The sequence below is a fragment of the Zosterops lateralis genome (genome assembly GCF_965231275.1).
Source record: "Zosterops lateralis genome assembly, chromosome: 2".
Classification (NCBI taxonomy): domain Eukaryota; kingdom Metazoa; phylum Chordata; class Aves; order Passeriformes; family Zosteropidae; genus Zosterops; species Zosterops lateralis.
This window is the reverse complement of record NC_139763.1, coordinates 40,129,371-40,151,061: the sequence shown is the minus strand read 5'-3', so window position 1 is coordinate 40,151,061 and position 21,691 is coordinate 40,129,371. Positions and strand designations below refer to the sequence as shown.

Genomic DNA, 21,691 nt, shown 5'->3' with positions numbered 1-21,691 from the left:
GCTGGTGGGTTTATGAACTCTGTGCTGTGGATCTGAAGAGAGTAGCAAGGTTCCACACTACATGGGGTTTTCATTCTGTTTTCTTCATTTCCCTCTCCATCCATCTTGCTTATTTAAAATTTCCATGCAAATACATTTGTTGATATAATGCTAAGGTTGCAAAACGAACTTCACAAACCAGTGCTTGTTTTAACCAGGACCCCTGCTTTATTCACAGCATGGCATCCAGCTCCTGGAGGAAATGTGGCAGATAGCAGCCTCCTCCCCAAAGCACTCCTGATCCTTTCCCAGCACAGTCTGCATCCTACAGAGGAGTCCTATGACAGGGAAAAAACTAACCACCACCTTTCTCTATTCCATACTTGCCGTAGCACCCAGAACGGGCAATGTAATTAAGGCTGCATGGATAAACCTCAGCCCTGGCAGGTCTTCAATTATGTTTGCAACTTCTATTGAACACAGTGGTTTTGGGGTTTTATATTGTAATTAACTGTAATACTGATATCTCCCTAACTTGGCTCTTCCAAAGGGGAAAAAAAAATATAAATAGCCCAAAACCAGCCCCTATCTAGGTAGAAATGTTTGCTTTTAAAATATAGTCAAGTATTAATTACAGCATTGCTGCCAATAGTCTAATTTCAACAATATCCTTTACAGGGTGGATTCTCTGCTACCAGCTGGTGTTCCTAAGCTTAGTTATCGCTTTACATCATCACACAAGTATGTTCCCAGACGGGCTGTGCTGTATGTACCTGCAGATGATGAAAAGAAGATAAGAAAAATCCCATCACTCAATGTAGATTGTGCAGTGTTGGACTGTGAAGATGGTGTTGCTCTGAACAGAAAGGTAATTAAAAATTGTCTGTGTGATATAATCAGCACTAAAGAGAACTTGTGGAAAAACATTGCCTTTGCCTTGGGGAAGTGACAACCAGAAAGACAAAGATAATCTTAAGATACACAAAGTAATGTCACAGTGATAGGCTTTGTGAAGGCGTTGGGAAAATCTGGTTACCCAGAACTCAAAGAGATCCCGTGTGAGTAAGCAAGGAGGGAGTTTTGCAGGAATACAGAACTGGGCATAAGCTGTCATCACAGAAGAGTGGGAGATACTGTTATTATTGCAACACATTTCTTAAGGAAGAGGAAGAAACAGTCTGTAAGAAGAGAAGTGGGAAAGGAAGCATTAGTTCAGAATCACCAGGTGGGCGATTTGTTATAGAAATAAAAGCATCTTCAGATTGTGAGCAAAACAGTGTGTGTCTAGGTTTGAGCCTTGGAAGGTTTGGAAAGATATGCTTTCCAAAAAATGAAATTTGGGGGGGAAATGCTGTTAGGGATGTTTCTCAAGGAAGGAGAAGTTAGATCCTGAGCACATCAGTGTTTGGAACAGGGATGGACGGCAGGGTGGGAGATAGATGTAGATGTGTAAAGTACCTGTGCCAAGTTTTTGTTAACATTAAACTGTGGAAAAAGAGAGAATTAATCTAATGTGCATTCAGTTTCACTGGCAAACAATTTTTTTTTAATATATGGAAGTAACCATTTTAGTATGTTCCACGTCTTAGAATCATAGAATCATTTAGGTTGGAAAAGACTTTTAAGATCAGAGTCCAGCCTTATACATAACTGCCAAGTCAGCCATCTTAACCAATGTATACAAGAAATTAGTGCAAATGTTTCCTAGTGAAAGCTATTTCTCAACAGGAATGTAAGTTTGCTGTCACATTATTTTCATATTTGTTGGTTTTCCTAACTGTGTCTCCATGCTTCAGACTACAGCAAGCAGCATTTATGGTTTGCGTATAAATGTCTTCTCCAAAAAGTTAGGAAAACAGGCTTGAAAATTTTCCCATGTCCTTTCAAAAATGTGGATGAAATTTTATTCCTTTCTTTTTCTTGTGAGTTAATGCTTTCCAGAAGGACTCTCTGGGATAGTGCTCTCTTTAACCTTCAGCTCTTTACAGGTATGTTGGAAAGGAAAAGTTTTACAGGGTTTGCATGTACCTATTTTAATTCTGAAAAGTGAAAATAGCACTGCTGGATGTTCCTGTGTACTGCCAAAGATGATTGGAAAGCATTTTTCAATTGCTAAAATTCTATGTTGAAAGACTAAGATTATATCTCCTGTCACAGTGAATCAGTATTGTTTCATCACATTTCAGAGGCTGCTGCTGTAAGATGATACATGATGTAGTTGTGTATCAAACTGGAGTATTTTTAGGGGCAGTTTAATTATATCTAATAATTTATAGCATAAGCATTTATTTGTAATAAAAAATGACAGAAAAACAAAGTTTTATTATCAAGATGACAAAGTTGACAGTAGTAGCTTCTCAAGGGTGGTAAAATTCTAGCTCTGTTGAAGTGAAGTTGTGCCACTGGGTATAAGATTTCAAAGAAATTAGGGGGAGAATTGGTAATGGAAACTTGAGACGACAGATGAGCCTCTGCATGAGCTTAAATGCAAAAAGAAAGCAGACAGGACGTAGAAGTGGGGACAAGCTACCAAGAAGCCACAGAAGTGTGGTCCAGGCTCATAGAAGCAGAATGAGGAAGTTCAGAGCTTGTCTAGAATCAAAACTGGTGAGGGATGAGCAGGACAGTGAAAATGGCTACTACAAGTGTATCAGCAGTAAAAATGAGAAGGAAAACCAGTCAAATGGGTGCACTGCTCCATGAAACTTCAGGCTTTATTGTTAGAGTCTGTCCAGTCTCAGGCCTAGAAGCAAAATTTAGGGGAGGGAGGGAGAAGCCACAGTAGGGGAGGATGGAGTTAGGGTCTATTTAAATGAGCTGGTCTATGGGACCAGACGGGGCACACTGGAGGCCTCTGAGGGAGATGTCGAGTGTCATCATGAAGCTGCTGTCTGTCATCACTGAAAGGTCAAGGCTGGAGGATGTTCCTGAAGCCTGGAGAAAGGCACCTCTGCCCAAAAGGCCCTGGGTGCTTTGTACAAGAAGCTGCACAGGGTCAGTGGTGTGTCCTTGCACCCCCAGGGCCGTGCTGGCACCACTGCACCCTGCAGATCTGGGGAAGGGGGCCTTCCTCTCCATTTGATTTTGACAGTTTCTTTGTGTAGTCCCTGTGCCAAGCTGTGGATCCTAGGACAAGAGAGAGGCTGACCAATGGGAAGGAGGCCATGAAGGGCCATCAGGCTGATCATGGCACTGGAAGAGAGGCTGGGGGGCTGAGCTGCTTCATCCTGGGATGAGATGGCTGAGTTGGGACTTGATGGACACTTTGCTTCCTGAGGGGAGCTGAATGGGTGCAGAGCCAGACTCTTCTCAGGGGAGCCTAGAAATGGTACAAGGAAAAAAAAACTTGGCACAGGTTGAACTAGGGGAGATGCTGACTGGAGACAAGGGAAGAATGTCTTGCCCATTCAGGTGGTCAGAGACTGGAAGAAATTGACCATCAGTGGTGTATCCTCCCTCCCTGAGGGTATTCAAGCCTTGGCTGGATGCAGTTGTGATCAGCCTGGTGTAGAGCAGTAGTTAATGCTGCTTTGAGGTGGTCTCTTGAGATCTCTTCCAACCTGAATTAGACTGTGTGATTGCATGATTTAGTAGAGAAGCCTAATTCAAAGTGATTGGAAGTTTGAATTTCATTTTTACATCTGCCACAGATACTCAGGAAGAGTTTGAGACTTAGGTTCTATGAATGTGAAGCTGAAATTATTATTGCTCTTGCAGCTTAATTTATTAATGTTTATGAGGTGTTTGGAGACTTTGTGTGAAAGATATGTCAAGAACATGCATTGAAGTACAGTGTTCAGTGGCCCATTGCAAATGGGTCATTTCAAACTGAGGGGAAAAAACCCACTAGGAAACAAAGCAATGCTGAGTCTGTCTTTTATTCATTATTCTTAAATAGTACAGATGAAATTGATTATTTATTGCTGTGTCTTATATTACTTAAAATGCTACTTACGGAATTTCTTCAAACTACTGCAGAAATGTTAAATTTGAGGAAAACCAGGACCTGACTGAAGGTTCACGGTGCCTTGGGCCTAACTTGCTTGTCTACAAGCAAGTAGCAAGTTTGAAGTCCAAGCAGCAAGTTTGAACCACATCTAATGGGTCTATTTTAACAAGATGCTGTGTGGTTTATATTAGGATTAAGTTAAAATTTGACAGATCAATAATCTGGCATGTCAGCAGCTCTATTTGCTTGCTCATTCAGAAGGAAATGAGGAAGATGAGCTTCCTATTACTGAAACTGCATTTGCAAAACTGCATGTGGTTGCAGTAGCAGCTTTTGAAGCTGCAGCCATAAAATAAAAATATGTAACTACTTTCTATGCAATATTTTCTCTCAATGAAGTTTTGAAAGATTTCCTTTCCTGTGCCTTACCCTCAAAATTATGTTTTCTAATGTCTGACAGAGAGCACCAGAAGAGGGGAACCCATACCCATACCCTAATCTGCTTGGCATTTTGGGGTCTGCATTTCTTACTTTCAAGAGCTACAGCACTGACCACAACTTGAGGTGTCATCTTTTTCTCCTTCTTTTCAATCTTATTTTCTAGCCGATATTTTGACTAAATCAGAAAACCAGAAACAACCTCACAGCATTCACAATGAGAATTTTTTTCAGTGAATTTTCTGAGGAGAACCAGTGGGAAGAAATGGCTAAGAAGCAAAGTTGTTATAGTATGCTGAGTACTAACCCTGAAAATAGGGTTAGATCTGATCCTGGTATGAGTAGCACAGGGGCTTTTGCAACACCTTTGGGACTGGGCAAAGCAGTAGCAGGTCTTCAAAAATTCAGAATAGGAAAGGTGGTAGGAAGATATGCTGGTGTTGCTGAAAATTTCTTTTACAAAGGTAGCTTTAGTCTTGCTGAACATGCCCTACAAGTCATGCTGTTCTCAAATCCTGGTTGGGGAGCCACATGCTGGTTTTGGAGGTTCAGATGCATAATGTCACATGATGTAGACTGTCAGCTGCTTCTCAAAGTTTCTGACTCTGTAAGACATTGGGTATTTATGCAATAGAAATTTAAGTTTTGGTTGTGGGAACAATTGAATATTAGTAAAGGGAAGCTACCCTGAGGTACTATTCAGAGACAAAGATAGGATTTCTTCACCACTGATGCACATATGAAGTTTTTCAAGTGTTGTTATACATTTTAAAGAAATTACTCAGAATTATGGGCTTGGTGATATTTTAAAGTGAACAGTTCAAATAAAAAATCTAAAACTATAAAATTAGAATTAATACAGATTGCAGTGTTGATAGGTCACAAATGCATCACGCTCTTAGAGACAAAAATAGCCTGTATCTATTTCAGCTCTTCACAGGAAAAGGTCTGAATATGCCTTCATTTTGATTGTAAAAAATAAAAGGTTTTAAAAATGGCTGCATTGACAGGCTTGTATGATTCATATAAGCCAGCAAGCTGAATTGCATCTTATGAAATTGAAAGATCTCTGTGTAGGAGCTGAGCTGTCTCAAGGGCTCTCAGCCAGGCCAGCAGTCCCTGCTATAGCTTTCCTCTGTAGAACAGCATTACTCACTGTGCTTGTAGGTCAGGTGGATCTATTATCAGGTGGAAAAGTTTTCTCTTCCTGTTGGAGTAAGGAAGATATCCATGTCAGTGCGTTCATTTTCGAAGGACGTGGTGAGCCAAGATTTTGTAGTTAGTTCTCATGGGCTATATAAAGTTACTGCCCTTACAAGAGAGTTTTCTAGAATGCATTTTTTTCAACAGGATCCTGTCTTGGTGGTGCTGTTCTTCAGAGCATCCATAAAGTGTTAGCTGCCTATCAAGAGAACAGTTGGGGTTGCTACTGTAGTCTTTCTGTATTTCTCTGAGTCCTTGGCAAGAATTCTGGAGAATTTTGATGCCTCCAAACCAATGCTATTTGTGGCTTTGTCTTGTTTGTGGTCTGCAGCGTTTTGAAAAACTGGGATTATGGGGTGCACTCTGCAGCCACCTTTAATGTGCCATCAGGCCAGGCAGTGCACAGTCCCTCCTGCCAAAGATGGCCTTTGAAAATTCTCTCAGGCAAACTTTGAAAGTGCTAGGATTTGGCCTTTTCTTTCCATGGGGAACACCGGTGTTATAATTAAGAATCAAAACAAAGCCCCATATTCCCTCTGCTCATGTTTTTTTTTGTATCAGAGGTGTAAAAGCAATTCCTTGGAGTGTACATATGGCTGAGAAGCGTCTGTGCACTCCTTTAGCATAAAAAGACTTGAAAATAGGGAATTTTATTGTTGATCCTTGGGAACTACATAGACCTCATTCATCCAATAAAAAATTATTGATATTCAGGGCTGCACTGTAAAATTATGTCAGACTGATTAGAGTTTAAGCTCCTAAGCTTTATTTAATGTGCATTGTCATTATATGGCTTTGTCTCTTTTAGAAAAAAGTTGCTCTCTCCTCCAGCACTTAAGCAAGAGAAACTGGGGAAGGGGAAGCCTCAGCTCTGTCCTTTTCCCATGTCCTCTCCTTGAGAGGGGAAGTGATGGCTCCTGAGCCTCTCCTGTTCTCCCCAGTTTCCTCAGCAGTGAGGGGAAGTCTGGTTGTGTTAAGTTAATTTGACTAATCTGAAGCATGTCCTCTTAGAATCATAGCATAAATGCGTTCTTACCTAATATCATGGAGCCACTTAAAAACTCATTGTGCTGTGTCATGGAAGAAGGAAAAATCAGTTAATTCTTTTGAATTGTCAGTTCTAAAAAATAGTATTAAAGCCTGGCCACCTTTCAAAGTTCCATTATGAATAACACATATGTAAGAGATGACTCTTAGTTCATTAAAGTTAAGAGCAGATCATCCACAAACATGCTGATTTTATGGAGATTTTTCCCTGTGAGAATGCCCCTCCATCTCTCTGGTGATCTGATCCTGGGGTCAGAACAAACAGCATGCTGGAGAGAGGGCATCCTTGCCTACCATTTTCCCCTGAATCTGAGACCTTCTGACCTTTTTATTCATTATCATTGATGACAAGAGTCTCTTGCATATAAAACAACACTTCAGCTAAATTCAGGGGTGGAGATAAATACATAAAATGGGTCAGCATGGTAGACAAGAAAAAAATTGAGGCTTTCTTTGTTGAGATGTGTTTCCTTATTGATGTTATTGAAGGATTTTATAGTATTAGTGGAAGAACGCTCCACTTGGTTTCCATAAATCTCTAGTTACTTCAATTAAAACCAACAGTTTTCCTGTATTATATGATGATAATCTCTTTTTTTTTTTTTTTTTTTTAATAAAGCCATGTTGGTTAGGATTTATCAATGCTGCAGGTATTTCTCTAGGCTCATAGTGAGACTGTTAGCTAGTACTTCATAGGCACAGTTGCATGAAACATTGATAACTAGGTTATTTTACCAGGTCTTTGCTTTATTTATAATAAATTAGTACTGTACCTAATTGTATTCCTCCTACAGGGAGAAGGCTTGCTGGTAAAGTGTGTAGAGAATGATTAAATGTACACAGGCGCATAGTAGGGTGACTTCTCTTCAAAAGATGCACAAAATTAAAATGGGAATGCTGCTTTCCCCAGTGGCTCGCCATTATTAAAAGTCTGAGTAGCATGGGAAATTTCTTCTGTAGGAATTGGGGAGTCCAAAAGTCTCTCTGGTTTATTGTAGGGAAGCTGAACTGTATGGTGAAACTCTGCAAGGCCTTTTTGATCCTTGAAGAGTTCTGATGAATATACATTTTTATGGAAGTTGTAAAGTGTTTTCATTTCCTCATTAATCCCACCATGGTCCTGGAAGAACTGCCACTCCTGAGTACTGACTGTGACAATAAAAGTTTTTGTTCCTATTGTTTTACTCTACAAGCCAATCATCTTCCTTACATAAAGATTTGAGGATTCATAAGGAGATCGCAATATTCAGCAATTTTCTTCTTAATGAGCTCAGTAATGCCTGTTTCTCTTCGAGCAGAGCCTTTGAATTGCCAGTTATTTCTTTTCCACTGATTCAGATGTATCCAATTAAGTTTGACTTGGACATGTACCGATACAACTATTACTGCTGACAGAATGGTGTCTAGAAACCTAGGGAAAATGTCTTGGCTCAATATTAACAGGGATTTTAGACAGGAATATGTTAATAGACCTGGGAAAATATTTTAAAACATACAGCTAATATTTGTATGGACTTGTAAGTCACAGTCCTTCAGCTTTTGTGTGTAGTCAACTGTCTGCAGGCACATCAGCACATCTGGGTACTGAAGGCTAACTGCAAGACTAGAGTGTGTTGCTACACCTTTCTGGACCAAGTTTCAGTATTTCATCTGTTCTTGTAGCAAGAAGGACCTGGCTACACAGCATTGAGGTGCATATAGGTGCATTGAGCACCTATCACTTAGTTTGAAGAGAGCTGTTGAGTTTCAAGTGTGCTACAGAAAACCAAGCTAGTGCTAAAAAGTTCAGTTTGCATGGGTAGCTGAGAAACAATCTGTGGGATCAAATTTGGGCACTTTTTTGTATGCAAAGCCATGTGCTGTGTTGTGTTGTGTTGTGTTGTGTTGTGTTGTGTTGTGTTGTGTTGTGTTGTGTTGTGTTGTCAGGGCTGCAATGGCACCAGGGGTGAGGAAACAATAAAGGTATTGCCCCTGTCTCAGTCACAGGGGTACTCAGCACTTAACACCGTTTGCTCCAGATCTCCTTTGCTTTTTTTTTTTTGTTGGCAATTGGAATGTGTTCCTGTATCCAAGTTTCCATTCCAATTAATCTTGAAACCTAGTCTTGAACTTAAAATTTCATTGTGCTCATAGCCAGTAGTCCACCCTGCCTATTCTTCCTCATTGCAAAGCCCACAATTCAAAAACTGAGTGGCAGGTCAGGAAACCACAGACCCCTATTAGTAGGGGCATGGACCAGAAAGTGGTAGGACACACAGAGAATACAGCCCTTGCCCTCTGGGGTAAACTTGTCTACAAGGTATCTCTGTGGTCACAGGTAGTGGTACAGTGGTTCTGTGGTCTGATTTGGGCAACACAGGTAGGGAAGTAAAGGTGGAAATGCATGGTACTTTTCCCAGTGCACTAGTGCCATCAAAGGTGGATCTGTCCCACTGAAGAGTGGGAAGAAACTCAGAGATACTCAGAAGATTATGGGAAATCTGTGGTTTATTTTACCTAACTGTTTAAACAATACCTGTTCATCTGGGGTTTAGTAGTGTTATTAGGTAACAAAACAAAGAAATGTGCTGAGATGATGGGTAAGAAAAGAATTTTTGATGTCAAGTGAAGAAACAGCATAACCATATATGTGGAAGTTGCAGGTGAGGATGTGTGTTGACATGGTTAGGCTTGGGAATCTTGGCAGGTGTCAGCTGCCAAGATTCCCCCAAAAATATGATGTTTAACATCTGTATCTTTGGATTCATCTACTATTCTTCTGGAGACCAGATAAAAAGATCCTAGCACTCAGTGGTGGTACCACCACTACCTATGCAAGCCCCATTTCCTTCCACTGTATGAGCAAGACTCCACAATACTGACGATGCTATGGATTCTGCTGTCCTTATTCAGATAACATTTCACAATGAATTAAGGACATTTGTGTCTAAATTAGTAACTCAAAATTAAGCCCTTAGGGAGTTTGAGCTTCTTCCTGCTATACAGCAGCATATATTGAATTGAAGGCATGTGAACTGTGCTAGTTGCGAAATAAGCATAGAACCATCTAAAGCCAGCCTTTTATTTCCACCATGAATCAAACCCATGCCATTATATCCCTTTAACTTGGAGTGGAGCAATTTATCTCTGTTCAACAGAAGACAAAACACATGGATTATAATTTCCTAAAGCCTTGTTTTTTAAATATTCTGTGAATTACTTTCTTCTCCAAATAGTGAAAGACTCTAAAGCTGTGCTTTATACAGCGAAAGAATATACTTTCATGAAACAAGCTAATACCCAAAATCTCTGGCTCACTGATAGTGGAGGGCATCCAGAGCCACAAATTTAATGTGCACTCACATACAGAATAGAACACAATATGCAAGTCTTGTGATTTTTCTAGTCCCTGTCATAAAAGCCATAACAAATGGGGATGGAGCATTAGGAACTGTGTGCATTTTTTTATTCCCATCTAAAACTGCACAGCGCTGCTGGTCCACAGTATGCAGTAGGTTCCAGAGGCTTGAAAGCTCTTAATGCATCCCTAGGTTACACATTGCCATGCCCAGAGTTTGGGCTTCCAAGCAAGAAATTTTTTTACAAAGAAGTGAAAAACTTGCCAGATTTTTCTTCATTATGGCTAAGTCAAAACATCCAGCTGCATTTGCAAAGTTGCTGTTTTGACAGTGGTCTTTATAGCTGTATGGAGCATGTGCAGTTGTTAGCATATCTAAATGTACTGTCCAAAGTAAATTGTATAAGTCTGCAAAAACAACTGCACACCTCTGCAAAGCCAGCCTACAGATTTGAATGTTAATGTCAGCTGCTTTGCCGAGGTTGCTCATGTTTCTTTTTGGCTGTAATATCACAAAATGAACTGCCTTTTTGTCTATCAATAAGGAAAGTGATAAGCTGACTGTGGAGTCCGATCAGGACTTTGCATCTTTTTGAAAGCATAAATGAAATTCTAGTGTTTTCTGAGTTTGACTCACAATTTCTATCTTTAAGGCAGCTTGGTTGCTCTGAGATTGCTGGTTTAACTCCTGCATAACATAGTGCTGCCTACTGTGGATTGCAGTAATGGCTCTTTTGCTATCCTTCTTTCACTGCAGTACAGTAGGGCTACCCTCTCCAGAACAATGTACTTACCAGTTATTTCAAGATTGGGACAAAATAATTATAAATACTTTTCTTTATTTTGATCACTGAGCTGCAGAAGACCATAAATCCTTGTGTTGTTCCTCATTTGGGAGCAAGTGGTTATAAAGATCCTGGCTGTTCATTTTAGGATGATTATAAACCATGGGTTGCTAATTCTTTCCTCCTTACTTGTTACAGCCTCTTGCTACATTGCCTCAAAATAGCTGCTTTTATGCCAGACTTAAGATAACTTTATCTTCTAAGGTTTCACAATACAATTTTGCATTAAAAGGGGATATGTGGAACAAATTGGTATTTTCTTCCAGCTTAGTCAGGTTATTGGTTACATTCTAAGCTTTGATTCTACACAGACAAAATCTTCCACTCATTAACCAATTATTTTTAAATAGAATATTTATAGATCATAATTTAGTATGCATTTTCTTGAGAAAAAGGGCAAATTAATACATGTAAACATGGATGAATCTATTTAAATACGCTGTCCACAAAATCCTTACAATATGTAAACAACATTTGTTATGCCTTGGAGATAACATATGATTGGACTCACGAGACCCTGTTTATCCTAACAAACAGTTTCTTTTATAACTTCAAAGGGAATTTTATATATTTATGGCAATAGCAGGGTGTTAAGTGCAGCTAGACAGAAATTATACCTCAGCTATTTAGTTAATGCCAGTAGGGATTAAATTAGATTTTATAGCTGTTAGTAGAAGTCTGTTTTGTAGCTAACAAGTGGGATTTTTAAATCCTGGAAAGCATAATCCTATTATAAAACTGGCAGCTGAATTAACATTATCTAGGAAGCAAGTCTTCACGGATTAACATTTTTTGACATTAACAAAGAAAAACTAATGCTACAGGGATATTAGATGCTTTTCCCAAAAGTAGGGGGAAAAAAGAAAGTGAATATAGGACAAGATAAATGGCACAAATAGTGCAGGAAGGGGAAATGGAGTGAAATATGCATGAGGTGAAATCTGGGAGTGGTCATGTTCTGCCTCAAATACAAAGGAAATACACTGACTAGGAAGAGATCCCACAATTGATAATTCACATATAACCCACACGTTGGTTTATACGTGCCTCGTGGCTAATTCTCAGTTATCCAAATGAGCATGGGATAGCCACTGAGGCCTTCTCCCATCCTGGGAGGCTGTCTGCATTCCAGCTCTAGGAAGACTGACAGCAATGCAGAAGGAACACTCATCCCTTTACCGAAAGGCGCATCAGGCTGTTCCTCAGAGACCCTGATGAAGTTCTCCTTGAAGTTCTCCTGTTTAAGAACAGTTCTGAGACAGTTGCTGTAGGCAGTGGTACAGGGCATGAGTGGGGCAGTGAACTTGCTCATTCTGCAATACAAAGGCTGAATAGCTATAAGGGTATGCACCATGTCATATTTAAATTTAAAAATCTTTGTCCACATCATAGTTGCAAAACAAAGCTTTTATTACTTAAAATTGTGAATTATGCATCTCCTGTAAATGAATTTAAAGGTTCTGTGGTTAGAATCTGAGGCTTGACTTAATCACAGTTGCAGCATTGAAATAATGAAATTAGTAATCTTCTTGTGGACGGCTAAGAAAAATCCACTTAGTAAACTTATCAGACACAAAAATACAACAAACAATTTCTTCTAGGTTTTGCAACATCACATTCAGTGTTGTTGACACGGTACAGATTTTACAGTAACTTCTTTTGGCTTCTATCTTGTCTCATAAATTTCTTTCATCTCAAAGAGAGAATTTCAATAATTAGAAATGAGTGTGAAATATCTAAGTTGCCAAACTGTCTATCCTCCTCTGAAGGCAGTGCCATGAGGAAGAACCTTGGAACCGTTATTTCAGTGGGAAAACTCACATCATTTGGCATCAATAGGACCAAGATTTATATCCTGTTGTGTGCTTTTGCACCAATGATAATGAACCCTAATAGGAATAGGAAATAGATGTTCACCCTCTATTGTGGCTTTTTTTTCAAAAAATCTGTCCTCCAAATGTGTTTTTTATTCCATATGCAGCAGACCATAAGCCTGGTGCTTTAAAGCACACAGGGATCTTTTAGCCATTGCCACAGCCCTCTGAGGTACCGAGAATATTCAGAGAAATGGGAGTACAGTGTGCCTGTGATTTCTCACATCAGGAAGGACACAAACTTGATGTCTCCCAGAAGCACATAGTCCTTGATAAAGGATCTATCTTTCCTTCCCCCTTAAGTAATGAGCAATGCTCTGGCACTTTGTGTCCAGGTTTGCTGTCAGAGTTGGAAGGTATACATACTTGTCCCATAAGACAGGTTGCTTTTAAGATGTTCCTCTATCTCCTCGGCTTGTGTCAATAGGCTTAGCTCTTCATTTTTCATATGGAAGCAGCTGTGAAATGAGAAATAAAGAAAGATTATGTGAAATGAGAAAATGAGACCAGGGATGTTCGATGACATGGGAGTTGCAGCTACATCACCTGACTGGATACTCATCATCTGCCTTCAGTCTCTGGAATAGAGAGATGGAGATGCAAGGGGTCAATGGGCTTAGTGAGCAGAAGACCCTTCCTCCAGATGATCCTATGCCTGCTGTGACTGGCTGCTTGCCTGACTGTGAAACAGGTCATTGAATAGGGAGAGAGGGATGAAGGTTGCTTGACTGCCACCCAGCACTCTTGTATCTGAGTATGTGTTTTTCTGGAGTAGATGCTTTGTAGAAGCTCATACCAGGCCAGCATGTGGAAAACATCAGCAGCATTGCCTGAGCATTGCCAGCCAGTGCACCTGACCTCCAAATCTGGTTTCATGTTGTCAAATTTGTTTATCATCCATGAGGTACAGTGGAAGTGCTGAGGAGAAAAAGAAATGCCCAGAAATGTTAAGGTGGGTTGTGGTTTTCAGTGCTTGAGGCTATTACAAGCAGCCCTACACACATATGCTTTATTTTGTAGCTAGAGGTGATTCATGCACTGAGCAACCTCTGAGTAGTGCTTGATGTGAATTGACAGAAACTAGCAGAAAGAGCAACTGGCTTCTAGACTCTGACAGCAATTCCCATTCCTGGTCAGCAGACATTACCTCTTCCTACATCCACCTCTTCACTGAGGTGTGGTGCTACATAGCAAAACACTGCATGGCTCATGCCTTCATGGGGGTGATGTTTCCTGCAGGAATAGCAGCAGCTCTTTGCCATAAGCAAGGGCTCTCAGAGACATCTGTTTTCTTTTTTTCTTTTTTATTTTTTTTTTCCCATGGAATTGCTGGGACTTCATTGTGCTGCTAGTGGCAAACAGAGCTACAAATCTCACCTTTCAAAGCCATATAGTCTTGGAAAGCAGACTAAGGTCAAAAAATATTATAATAATAATGTATGCTGTGCGTATTTAACAAGTAGTGGTGGGAAGTCCAGATAATGGCAGAGGTGACATCTGTGAGCTGGTTGTGTCCCCTGTAGCTGGAAGTAAGGAGGCTCTTTTCCAGTGTGGTCCAAGAGTTGGTAAGTGGAAGACACGGTGTGAGAAAATGCTAGGGAAGCAAATGAGGTGCTGCTAAGGAGCAGTGGAACAAGGCAGCAGCCTCTCAGCTCAATGAAGTCTTGCCTGGGGTTTCACATGGGGCTGCCTATAGACCCTTTTTTATTCTCACTCTTCAAGAAAAGAGAACTTGTGCTGCCTTTTAAATGGGCAAGTTACACACAGGAAGTTCCTACCTTGTCAGCCAGACAAGTGGCTTTCTTACACCCTGAACTCCTTAAGTGCTGAGTAAACTTAGCATATGTGTAGTAAATTTGCTATGGCTATCAAACCCAATTCCTTGAGTAAAGCAGAGCATTTATAGAATTGTGTCCTTTCTTTTTGTTTTACTGATGGATGTATCTGGCAGGGGAAACTAGAACTTCCATTTGGGATCATTTGTCACATTAGCACATTTCCTTTGAAGTTGCTTTATGCAGCAGTGTCAAAAGCTTTCTCACATCTTGACTGCCCTCCACAGTCTCTCAACACCTCTCTCAAAGTAAGTGGCCAAGACTGGAGATTGTATTTCAGGAGCAGCTTCACCAGTGCCGAGTAATTATCATGAAATCATGACAGCAGCTTGTTCTGTCCTGTCTTCTTCTTTACCCAGCTAGAATCAATAGATATCATGAACACTAGACTTTGTTCTTACTTCATCATGCAGCTTCACAATTTCAGGTATTTTGAAGCATCCTTATCCCTGGTCCATGTTATAGTTGCCTTGAGTTAACTTTAGACAGCTGCATTCAAGAGTGCTATTCCCAGCCACAATGGTAATCCCTGAATGTGCTCTTAAGTGCTTGGAATTCTGCTTTTGTGCCTACTCAGCAATGTTTTTGTCCTCTTCTGGTAGCTTGTAGTCTCTTTCATGCCAAGGTTATCAGACATATATCTTCTGTCTGAGGCCCTTGAGCAAAATTTGCTTAGCAGACTCTGACAAGAGACACATGCAAAGCACATGAGCCATGGCCTTTTTATTTTAAAATGGCTAGGATAGAAAAGAGGAAATAATGGTCATGTCCATGGTGGCATGGGTAAAAGGCTTACTGAAAGTTGATGGGTCAGAGGGGAAGCCAGAATACAGGAATTATCTTGATGGTGACTGATCAAGGAGAGACTTTGGACAAATATTTCTTTAAACAACTGAAGGAAGCATCTCAAATTCTTTCTGACTCTAATGGAGAACTTTAACCATGCTAGAATCTACTGACAGGAGCATGTAATGGATCACAAGAAACCCAGATTTCTGGAATGCAAGAAAGACAAATTTTTGGTGCAAGTGCTGAGCAACTAACTAGGAGAGATGCTTTGCTGGAATCCTGAATGAAAATCAAGTGTCAGTCAATAGCAGTTTTGACTGCAGGAGCTGTCAGATGCTGGAGTTTATGATCCTGAAGGCTGTGAGGGAGGCAAGGACACAAGACTTCAGCTGGTAAACAGAACTGATTCTACATTAAGCTTCCCCTGAAGGCAAGGGAGCTCATAAGGGATAGTCAGACTTCAGTGACAATCTGCACAAAATGCAAAAAAAATCATCCGAAGGGTGGAAGAACAGGCAGGCATGGCAGACAGCCAGCTTGCTGAACAGGGAACTCTTGATTTAACTTAAACACAAAAAGGAAGCATACAGGAAATGGACTCAGGAATGGGCTACCGAGGGGGAATAGAGAAATATTACCTGGGTATGTAAGCACAGAATGAGGAAGGCCAAAGACTTGCTGGAATCAACAGCCAGAGCCTGCCTGAAGGAAGATGCTGACTGGCGAAAAGGGAATAAAGTCCCATGCAGGTGATCTGATATTGGAAGAGGTTGTTCAGAGCACTGGTCTATCCTTGCTCTGCAGGGATATCCAAGCCCTGGCAGAGTGAGGCCCTTACCAGCCTGGTGTAGAGTGGTAGTTAACCCTGTTTTGAGAAGGCAGATGGATGAGGTGGTCTCCTGAGGTCCCTTTCCTTCCTGAAATAGATGTGTGATTGCATGGTTTTCTTAGTGGTTAGAAAACTTGTCCAGGAAGCCAGGAGCACAGGCCTATTTGTCCCTGTCTGGAGTGATTACAGCAGCACCCTGCTTGCTAAATAAAACTCTGGTGCTTTATCTGTATGTATGCACCCCTGTGGTAGACACATCCTCCACCTTGCTTTAAGTAAGTAGGTATTAACTGGACCACTGACCAAATCTAGGCCTGAAGCTGACTTTCTAGTTTAATGGTCAGGACATGAACCTAAGAGAAGACAGACCTGGATTTATATCTGTACTCCGAGGACAGCTTGTACATTTTGGTCCATGGCTGGCTTTTTCAAGCATCATAGTGCCTGTGTCCCTGTGAGGTTCTATTCCTAGTTTGCTAACATAATCAAGAAATCAGATCCTCAACAGACATGAAACTGGTACCATCGCTATGCTAGCAGAGAAATTTTCATTTATATGTATTCCTAATAGCCTGCCAGCTCCATCAGCAGCTTGTCCTGTTTAAAGACCTTGAAACAATTTGTGCAGTTTTTAATTTTCTAGTGCTTTTCTAATTGTAACTGGAGAATTATATATTTTACTTATAACTGCCAAGAGCTATTTTTTCTCCCCACTTGTTCTCTTCCCTCACCTGTTGCAGTTCAATAAACAATTCAAGCTAGTTCCTCCTTTTGTTGGAAGTGTCTGGATAGACACTGCAAGGATCAGAAAAATTGAAAAACAATGTGCTTGAAGCTGCTGAATCCAGCAGCCGGTTAGTACCAGTTTCACCATCAGTGAGACTGAGCAAGTGTTCCCCAGATCCCATTAATAGGCCAGCTAACCTTACCATTAGCCTGAGAATTACCACCTCTTACTATCTATAGCCATATATGTTGTTAGCAAATTAAAGGCAAGATTTCTCAAAGTCAGAGATTAAAGGCAAGAAGCTTCCTGTCACCTTTATTCTCAACAGAAGTTGGGTGTTAAACACTGTTATTCCAAATTCTGTTCATCTACAGATGTAGCTATGAAATTAACAGCTGCAAGTGTAGCGTGCTTGAGCATCTTGTAGAATTAAGAGGGAGAGTTCACTACGTGTTTTATTTGCAAGTAAAAATTTAAAGAACGGTAACACTCAGCTGGGCTGACCTACATGTGAGGGTCTGTATGTGCAGCATGTTTTACTAATCCGTTTGTAAAAGGTGATGGAGGAGGAGGAGCAGCTCAACTGGGTTAAGCATAGTAGATGGTTTAGATAGGAGCTTCTGGCTACCCTGCTGCTCTTGAAGTTGATTAGCTGTTTTCAGTAATTATGCATTTCCATCAGGGGTGCAATGGTTATCACCTCTGGTAATGAGATTACTCCCATTTCATACAAGTGTAATGTTCTGCCTGTTCCCTTTTGGCACTTTACATGTTTCTGTGACTCGCACTTTCAACACTTGCTGAGGTTGCACACCATCTTCTCTCCTACGGACCCATTGAACCATGCAAATGGGTTCCCCAGAATTTGTCGGTCTTGTGGAAGCAACCTATAGACCTCTATAGGCCTGCCAAGGTAGCCTCACAGCACATTCAGTAAAGAGTTTGCTTTGCAGTAACCACAGTGAACTAGTTCCAGGTTTGTTTTTTTTTCTCTTGTGGCTTTTTCCCAAGTGGCTGCACCAGGCTGTCACAGAGTGGGAATTACATGTTTTTCACTTATGTGAAATCATCTCTGTAACCCATGACATAGCATCCCAAAGCATGGCTTTGCACCCCATTAACCACAGTAGGAAAGGCACCAATCCTTCATCACAGTATTGAAAAACTTGCAGACTTTGCTTGGACTTCCTAAATACAGAATACTCATTCCCTAAAGTACTGTTAAAAATCATTACTGTCAATTATAGGACAAAACAGAGAGGTGGATGTTGACGTTGCCTCTGGCTTAGACAAATGATTTGTCCATTCTTCTGGTGGAAATTTCCCTGGAAATATTTTAAATGGCAAGAAAGAGAGATACCCTAAAAAAGGAGAAGTAAGTCATTGAAGAAGGTACAAAATTGTAATGCACGTTTCTGGAGCATAAAAAGGAGGAAGGAGTACACAGTGAAACATTATACTCCACAGAGCTGCAGATTCCAGGCATTCCTTTTGATGGAGCCTCTGAAGGAAGTATAGAGGCTGTATATCCCTTTTGAGGCAGCTTTACAGGTCACAGATCTGGCCTAAACAAAAGTATTTTTTTCTAAACTACTCCTTTCATTTTCCTCCTCCTCATGTCAGGACTCCAGCAGAGTTTTGTAAGCAGTCCAAGGGCCATCCTGGCAGCATCTACCTCCCTGCCTCTGGGGACTGATTCCAGGTCATAGATCAGAGGGAAGGTATACTTCACAGAGTGCCTTGGCGCAAGCACACCTCCTTTCATAGTTTTTTTCTTTTTCCTTCTAGAGTGTGGCATGAAAAGGGCAACACTGTAGGCTACCAATCAACCACCTCCTTAAAATAAACCCCATCATCACAGTATCTTTCATGTAGACATCCCAGGGAGTAAGCTGCATGGTGCAAAGAAGGGCATCTGGTTTTCACCCTGTTCTGGAAATTGAGTGAGTACATAAATGCGGGTTTTGCCAAGAAATATAAATGCAAGTGCTTGAGCAGCCGCCTTGGAGTGTGGAGACATCCTTGACTCTCTATGTGGTTCCAGAAGCCATGTGACAAGTTCCTTTAATGCTTTTTGCCATTAAAATTGATCCAAGATCCCAAAGATAAGCTATGAAATTCCCCTTCTGTGTGAAGCTGCCAGATTTCCAAAAAGAAAGAATTCTGTCAGGAGACCAGAAAACAATGCTACCTCTGCAGAAAACTCTCCCTATCACTTCCAAAAAAGGTCTTCATCTTGAAGGTGCTGCTAAAACCAAGTACATCCAAGCAATGGCATTTAGGGAAAAAGACATTCAAATGCCATCTTTAAGAATAGGAAGAGCTGAGACTCTCACACCAAGAGGAGGCACAAAGGAGTGGCCAGACGGCGCCTGCCACTCAAGGAAATAGTCTCCTCCCTTCCTGCTTTCCCAGGTATCGTTTCTTGCCCGGGGCCCTTGTTTGCAATGTGCTAAAATGAAACAGGGTCGTGCAGTTGCTTTCTTTGGGCTTTAGAGAGACAGGGTTTTGAAGGCCAGGCACCAGCTGTGACGTTAAATTGATAAGATCTACATTTCAGCAAAATAAGACTGTAATTCACCCTTGAAAAGTCAGAAGCCGTATTTCTGAGAACCTCCTATTTAAGAGAAGATTTAACTATGCTCTTTAATTCAATCTAATCTACTCAGTCTAATTATATGCTCATTTCTTCTCTAGCTGAGAATTATGGTAATATAAAAAAACATAAAATTTGAGATTTTTTTCAGCATTGCGTGAGGTCACTAAACCAGGGTCATGTAAGTGCTGTGAAGACAAAAACAGATTTTCATTGAAAGTGTTTGATAAGGGACTTGTATTGTTGCAGAGGGAAACACACCTTTAAAATCTCACTACTGAACTTGTTACTTCATGTAAGGCAGTAGCTGCAATAACAAGAAAAGAATCACATCTAATTTCCTGAAAAGGTGTGAAGTGGAGAGAATAGGTTTTAATAGCAGTTGTATTATTAACTCTCTGAGATTCCAGTGTATTTCAGTGATCTCTAAACACAGCTGTACAGTAAAAGTGCCAGTGCTGGCACAAGCAGCATCTGAGAAAGTTCCCCATTGTGCCAAGACTGTGACATTGCGTTCTGCTGGAGATCTCTTTGGCTTTGTTTCATGCATACCTAGCAGATTTCGCAGATTGTGAAAATGAATGTTTTCCATTCTCATGGCTGATTTTTGCATGCATCTGTTCACTCATCTAAACCTTAGTTACATGCTGTTATGAGTATGAAAGGGTATAATTTTTTCCTTGGAAATTGGGACTGTTTCATGCACCACAATTTCTGCTTAAGGATCCTGCACAGCAATTGTGAAACACTTGTCTCACTAATGTCTTAGAAAAAATTATAGCTACAGGGATGCATTTCTCTCTCCTTCTGCATGCATATCTGGGTTTCATGTAGTAGGAATTATGTGCATAAATCAAGAGAAAAGTACTCCCCCTAGAATGGAAAATACCTGTTGGCAGGTACCAAAAGATAAATATTTAAACATGGCATTTGCATATAACATTAATAAACCCACACTGATTATATCTCAAATTCTGTATTGTAGTTCACGGTGCTTACTTAATATACCAGGTTGTGAGTGCACAGAGTTTGCCAAATTGTTTGAATAGTGTAGCTGTGCTATATTACAGGGCTTACACAGGCATTTATGTGCTGAATGCTCCTTGTTTTATTTTTTTTTGAAAAAAACATAGCCTGGCAATTAGGTCGATATGATGAGCTTGAATAGGGTTATGAAAGAAAATGGATGTATGTGACACTCCAGAATTAACAGTGTTTGCATTCTTGCTTCTTCAAAGTTACCTTTCTGGCATGTAATATTTTTGTGCTGTAATTTTGTGTTAACCATTCTGAATAACCCTTAAGATTTTTATTTTTTTCTGTAAAGGAAAAGTTTAAATGGCTTAACCACATTCTTATAAGAGATCTAGGCAAAGACAAAGGCTGAGATTCAGATAACTCTCAGCCCACCCAGCTCTTGCAGCATTGCTTGTAAACAGTACTAGTCTGGAGTTTTTCTTCAAAATTATTTGTGTTCTGCAGATTTGTATTGCCTTTGTTGCAGAGATGTACTTCTCTGAGCCTTGTCCCCATGCCAGCAAAATTAACATGCACCATCTAAAAGGTAAAGACAAGGATACAAAGGCAAAAAGCCATTGGTAGGAGAATTGTGCCCCACAGCACTCTTAGCACACTCGCTTCTTGTGCATCCAAGGCACCCATTACACCTTTATATCACTCTTCAGAGACTGTAATTGCTTTTTCCATAGCATAAAGTTTACTGGTTCTTCTCTTTTCTAAGGCACCCTCTTTGCTGAGTAGTCACACAAAAGGAACAGAGCTAAAAAGTGAGTCACATTAGTCATGCTGTGTAAGGTCCAGTGAAGTGGATTTCCAATTATTGCTAATTTATTCAAGGGTAAATTGTTGCACTGCGAGGGGGCTAGCAGTAGGGGTGGGTGCAGAGCCCAGCGGGTGCCTGGCAGGGCATGTTGTGCTCAGGCTGTCACGGCTGCTGCAACTCCCAGGGCCTGGCTTCAAGCTGCAAGCAAACACATGCAGAGGCCCCTCTGCCCTCTCACTGAAGGGTGGAGGAAAGACCAGGTTTCATTGTCCCCTTGCTCCTCTGTGCTCGTTGTGGGGACCCAGACTGCACGTGGGAGCTGAGCTAGACCTGGTCACGGGATCATCAGGTCTGCCCTTGTGGCTAGGTCCTACCAGAGGCTTCTGTGACCATGGGGTGCTTCCCACTTATGTGTGTCACCTCAACTGTGTGTCCCCTCCAGTCTGGGAGTATTTCATGG

The 21,691-nt window shown here is 40.8% G+C and overlaps 1 protein-coding gene across 2 annotated transcripts in view; it reads left to right on the top strand.

The window, feature by feature from the left end:
- CLYBL (citramalyl-CoA lyase) overlaps positions 1-21,691 on the top strand; it is a 166,041-nt gene that overhangs the window by 87,360 nt on the left and 56,990 nt on the right. For both annotated transcript variants that reach the window (XM_083854490.1, XM_083854489.1), the window contains exon 2: positions 658-847. In XM_083854490.1, the coding sequence (XP_083710616.1) occupies positions 658-847 (190 nt within the window). The remainder of the gene's footprint in view (positions 1-657; positions 848-21,691) is intronic.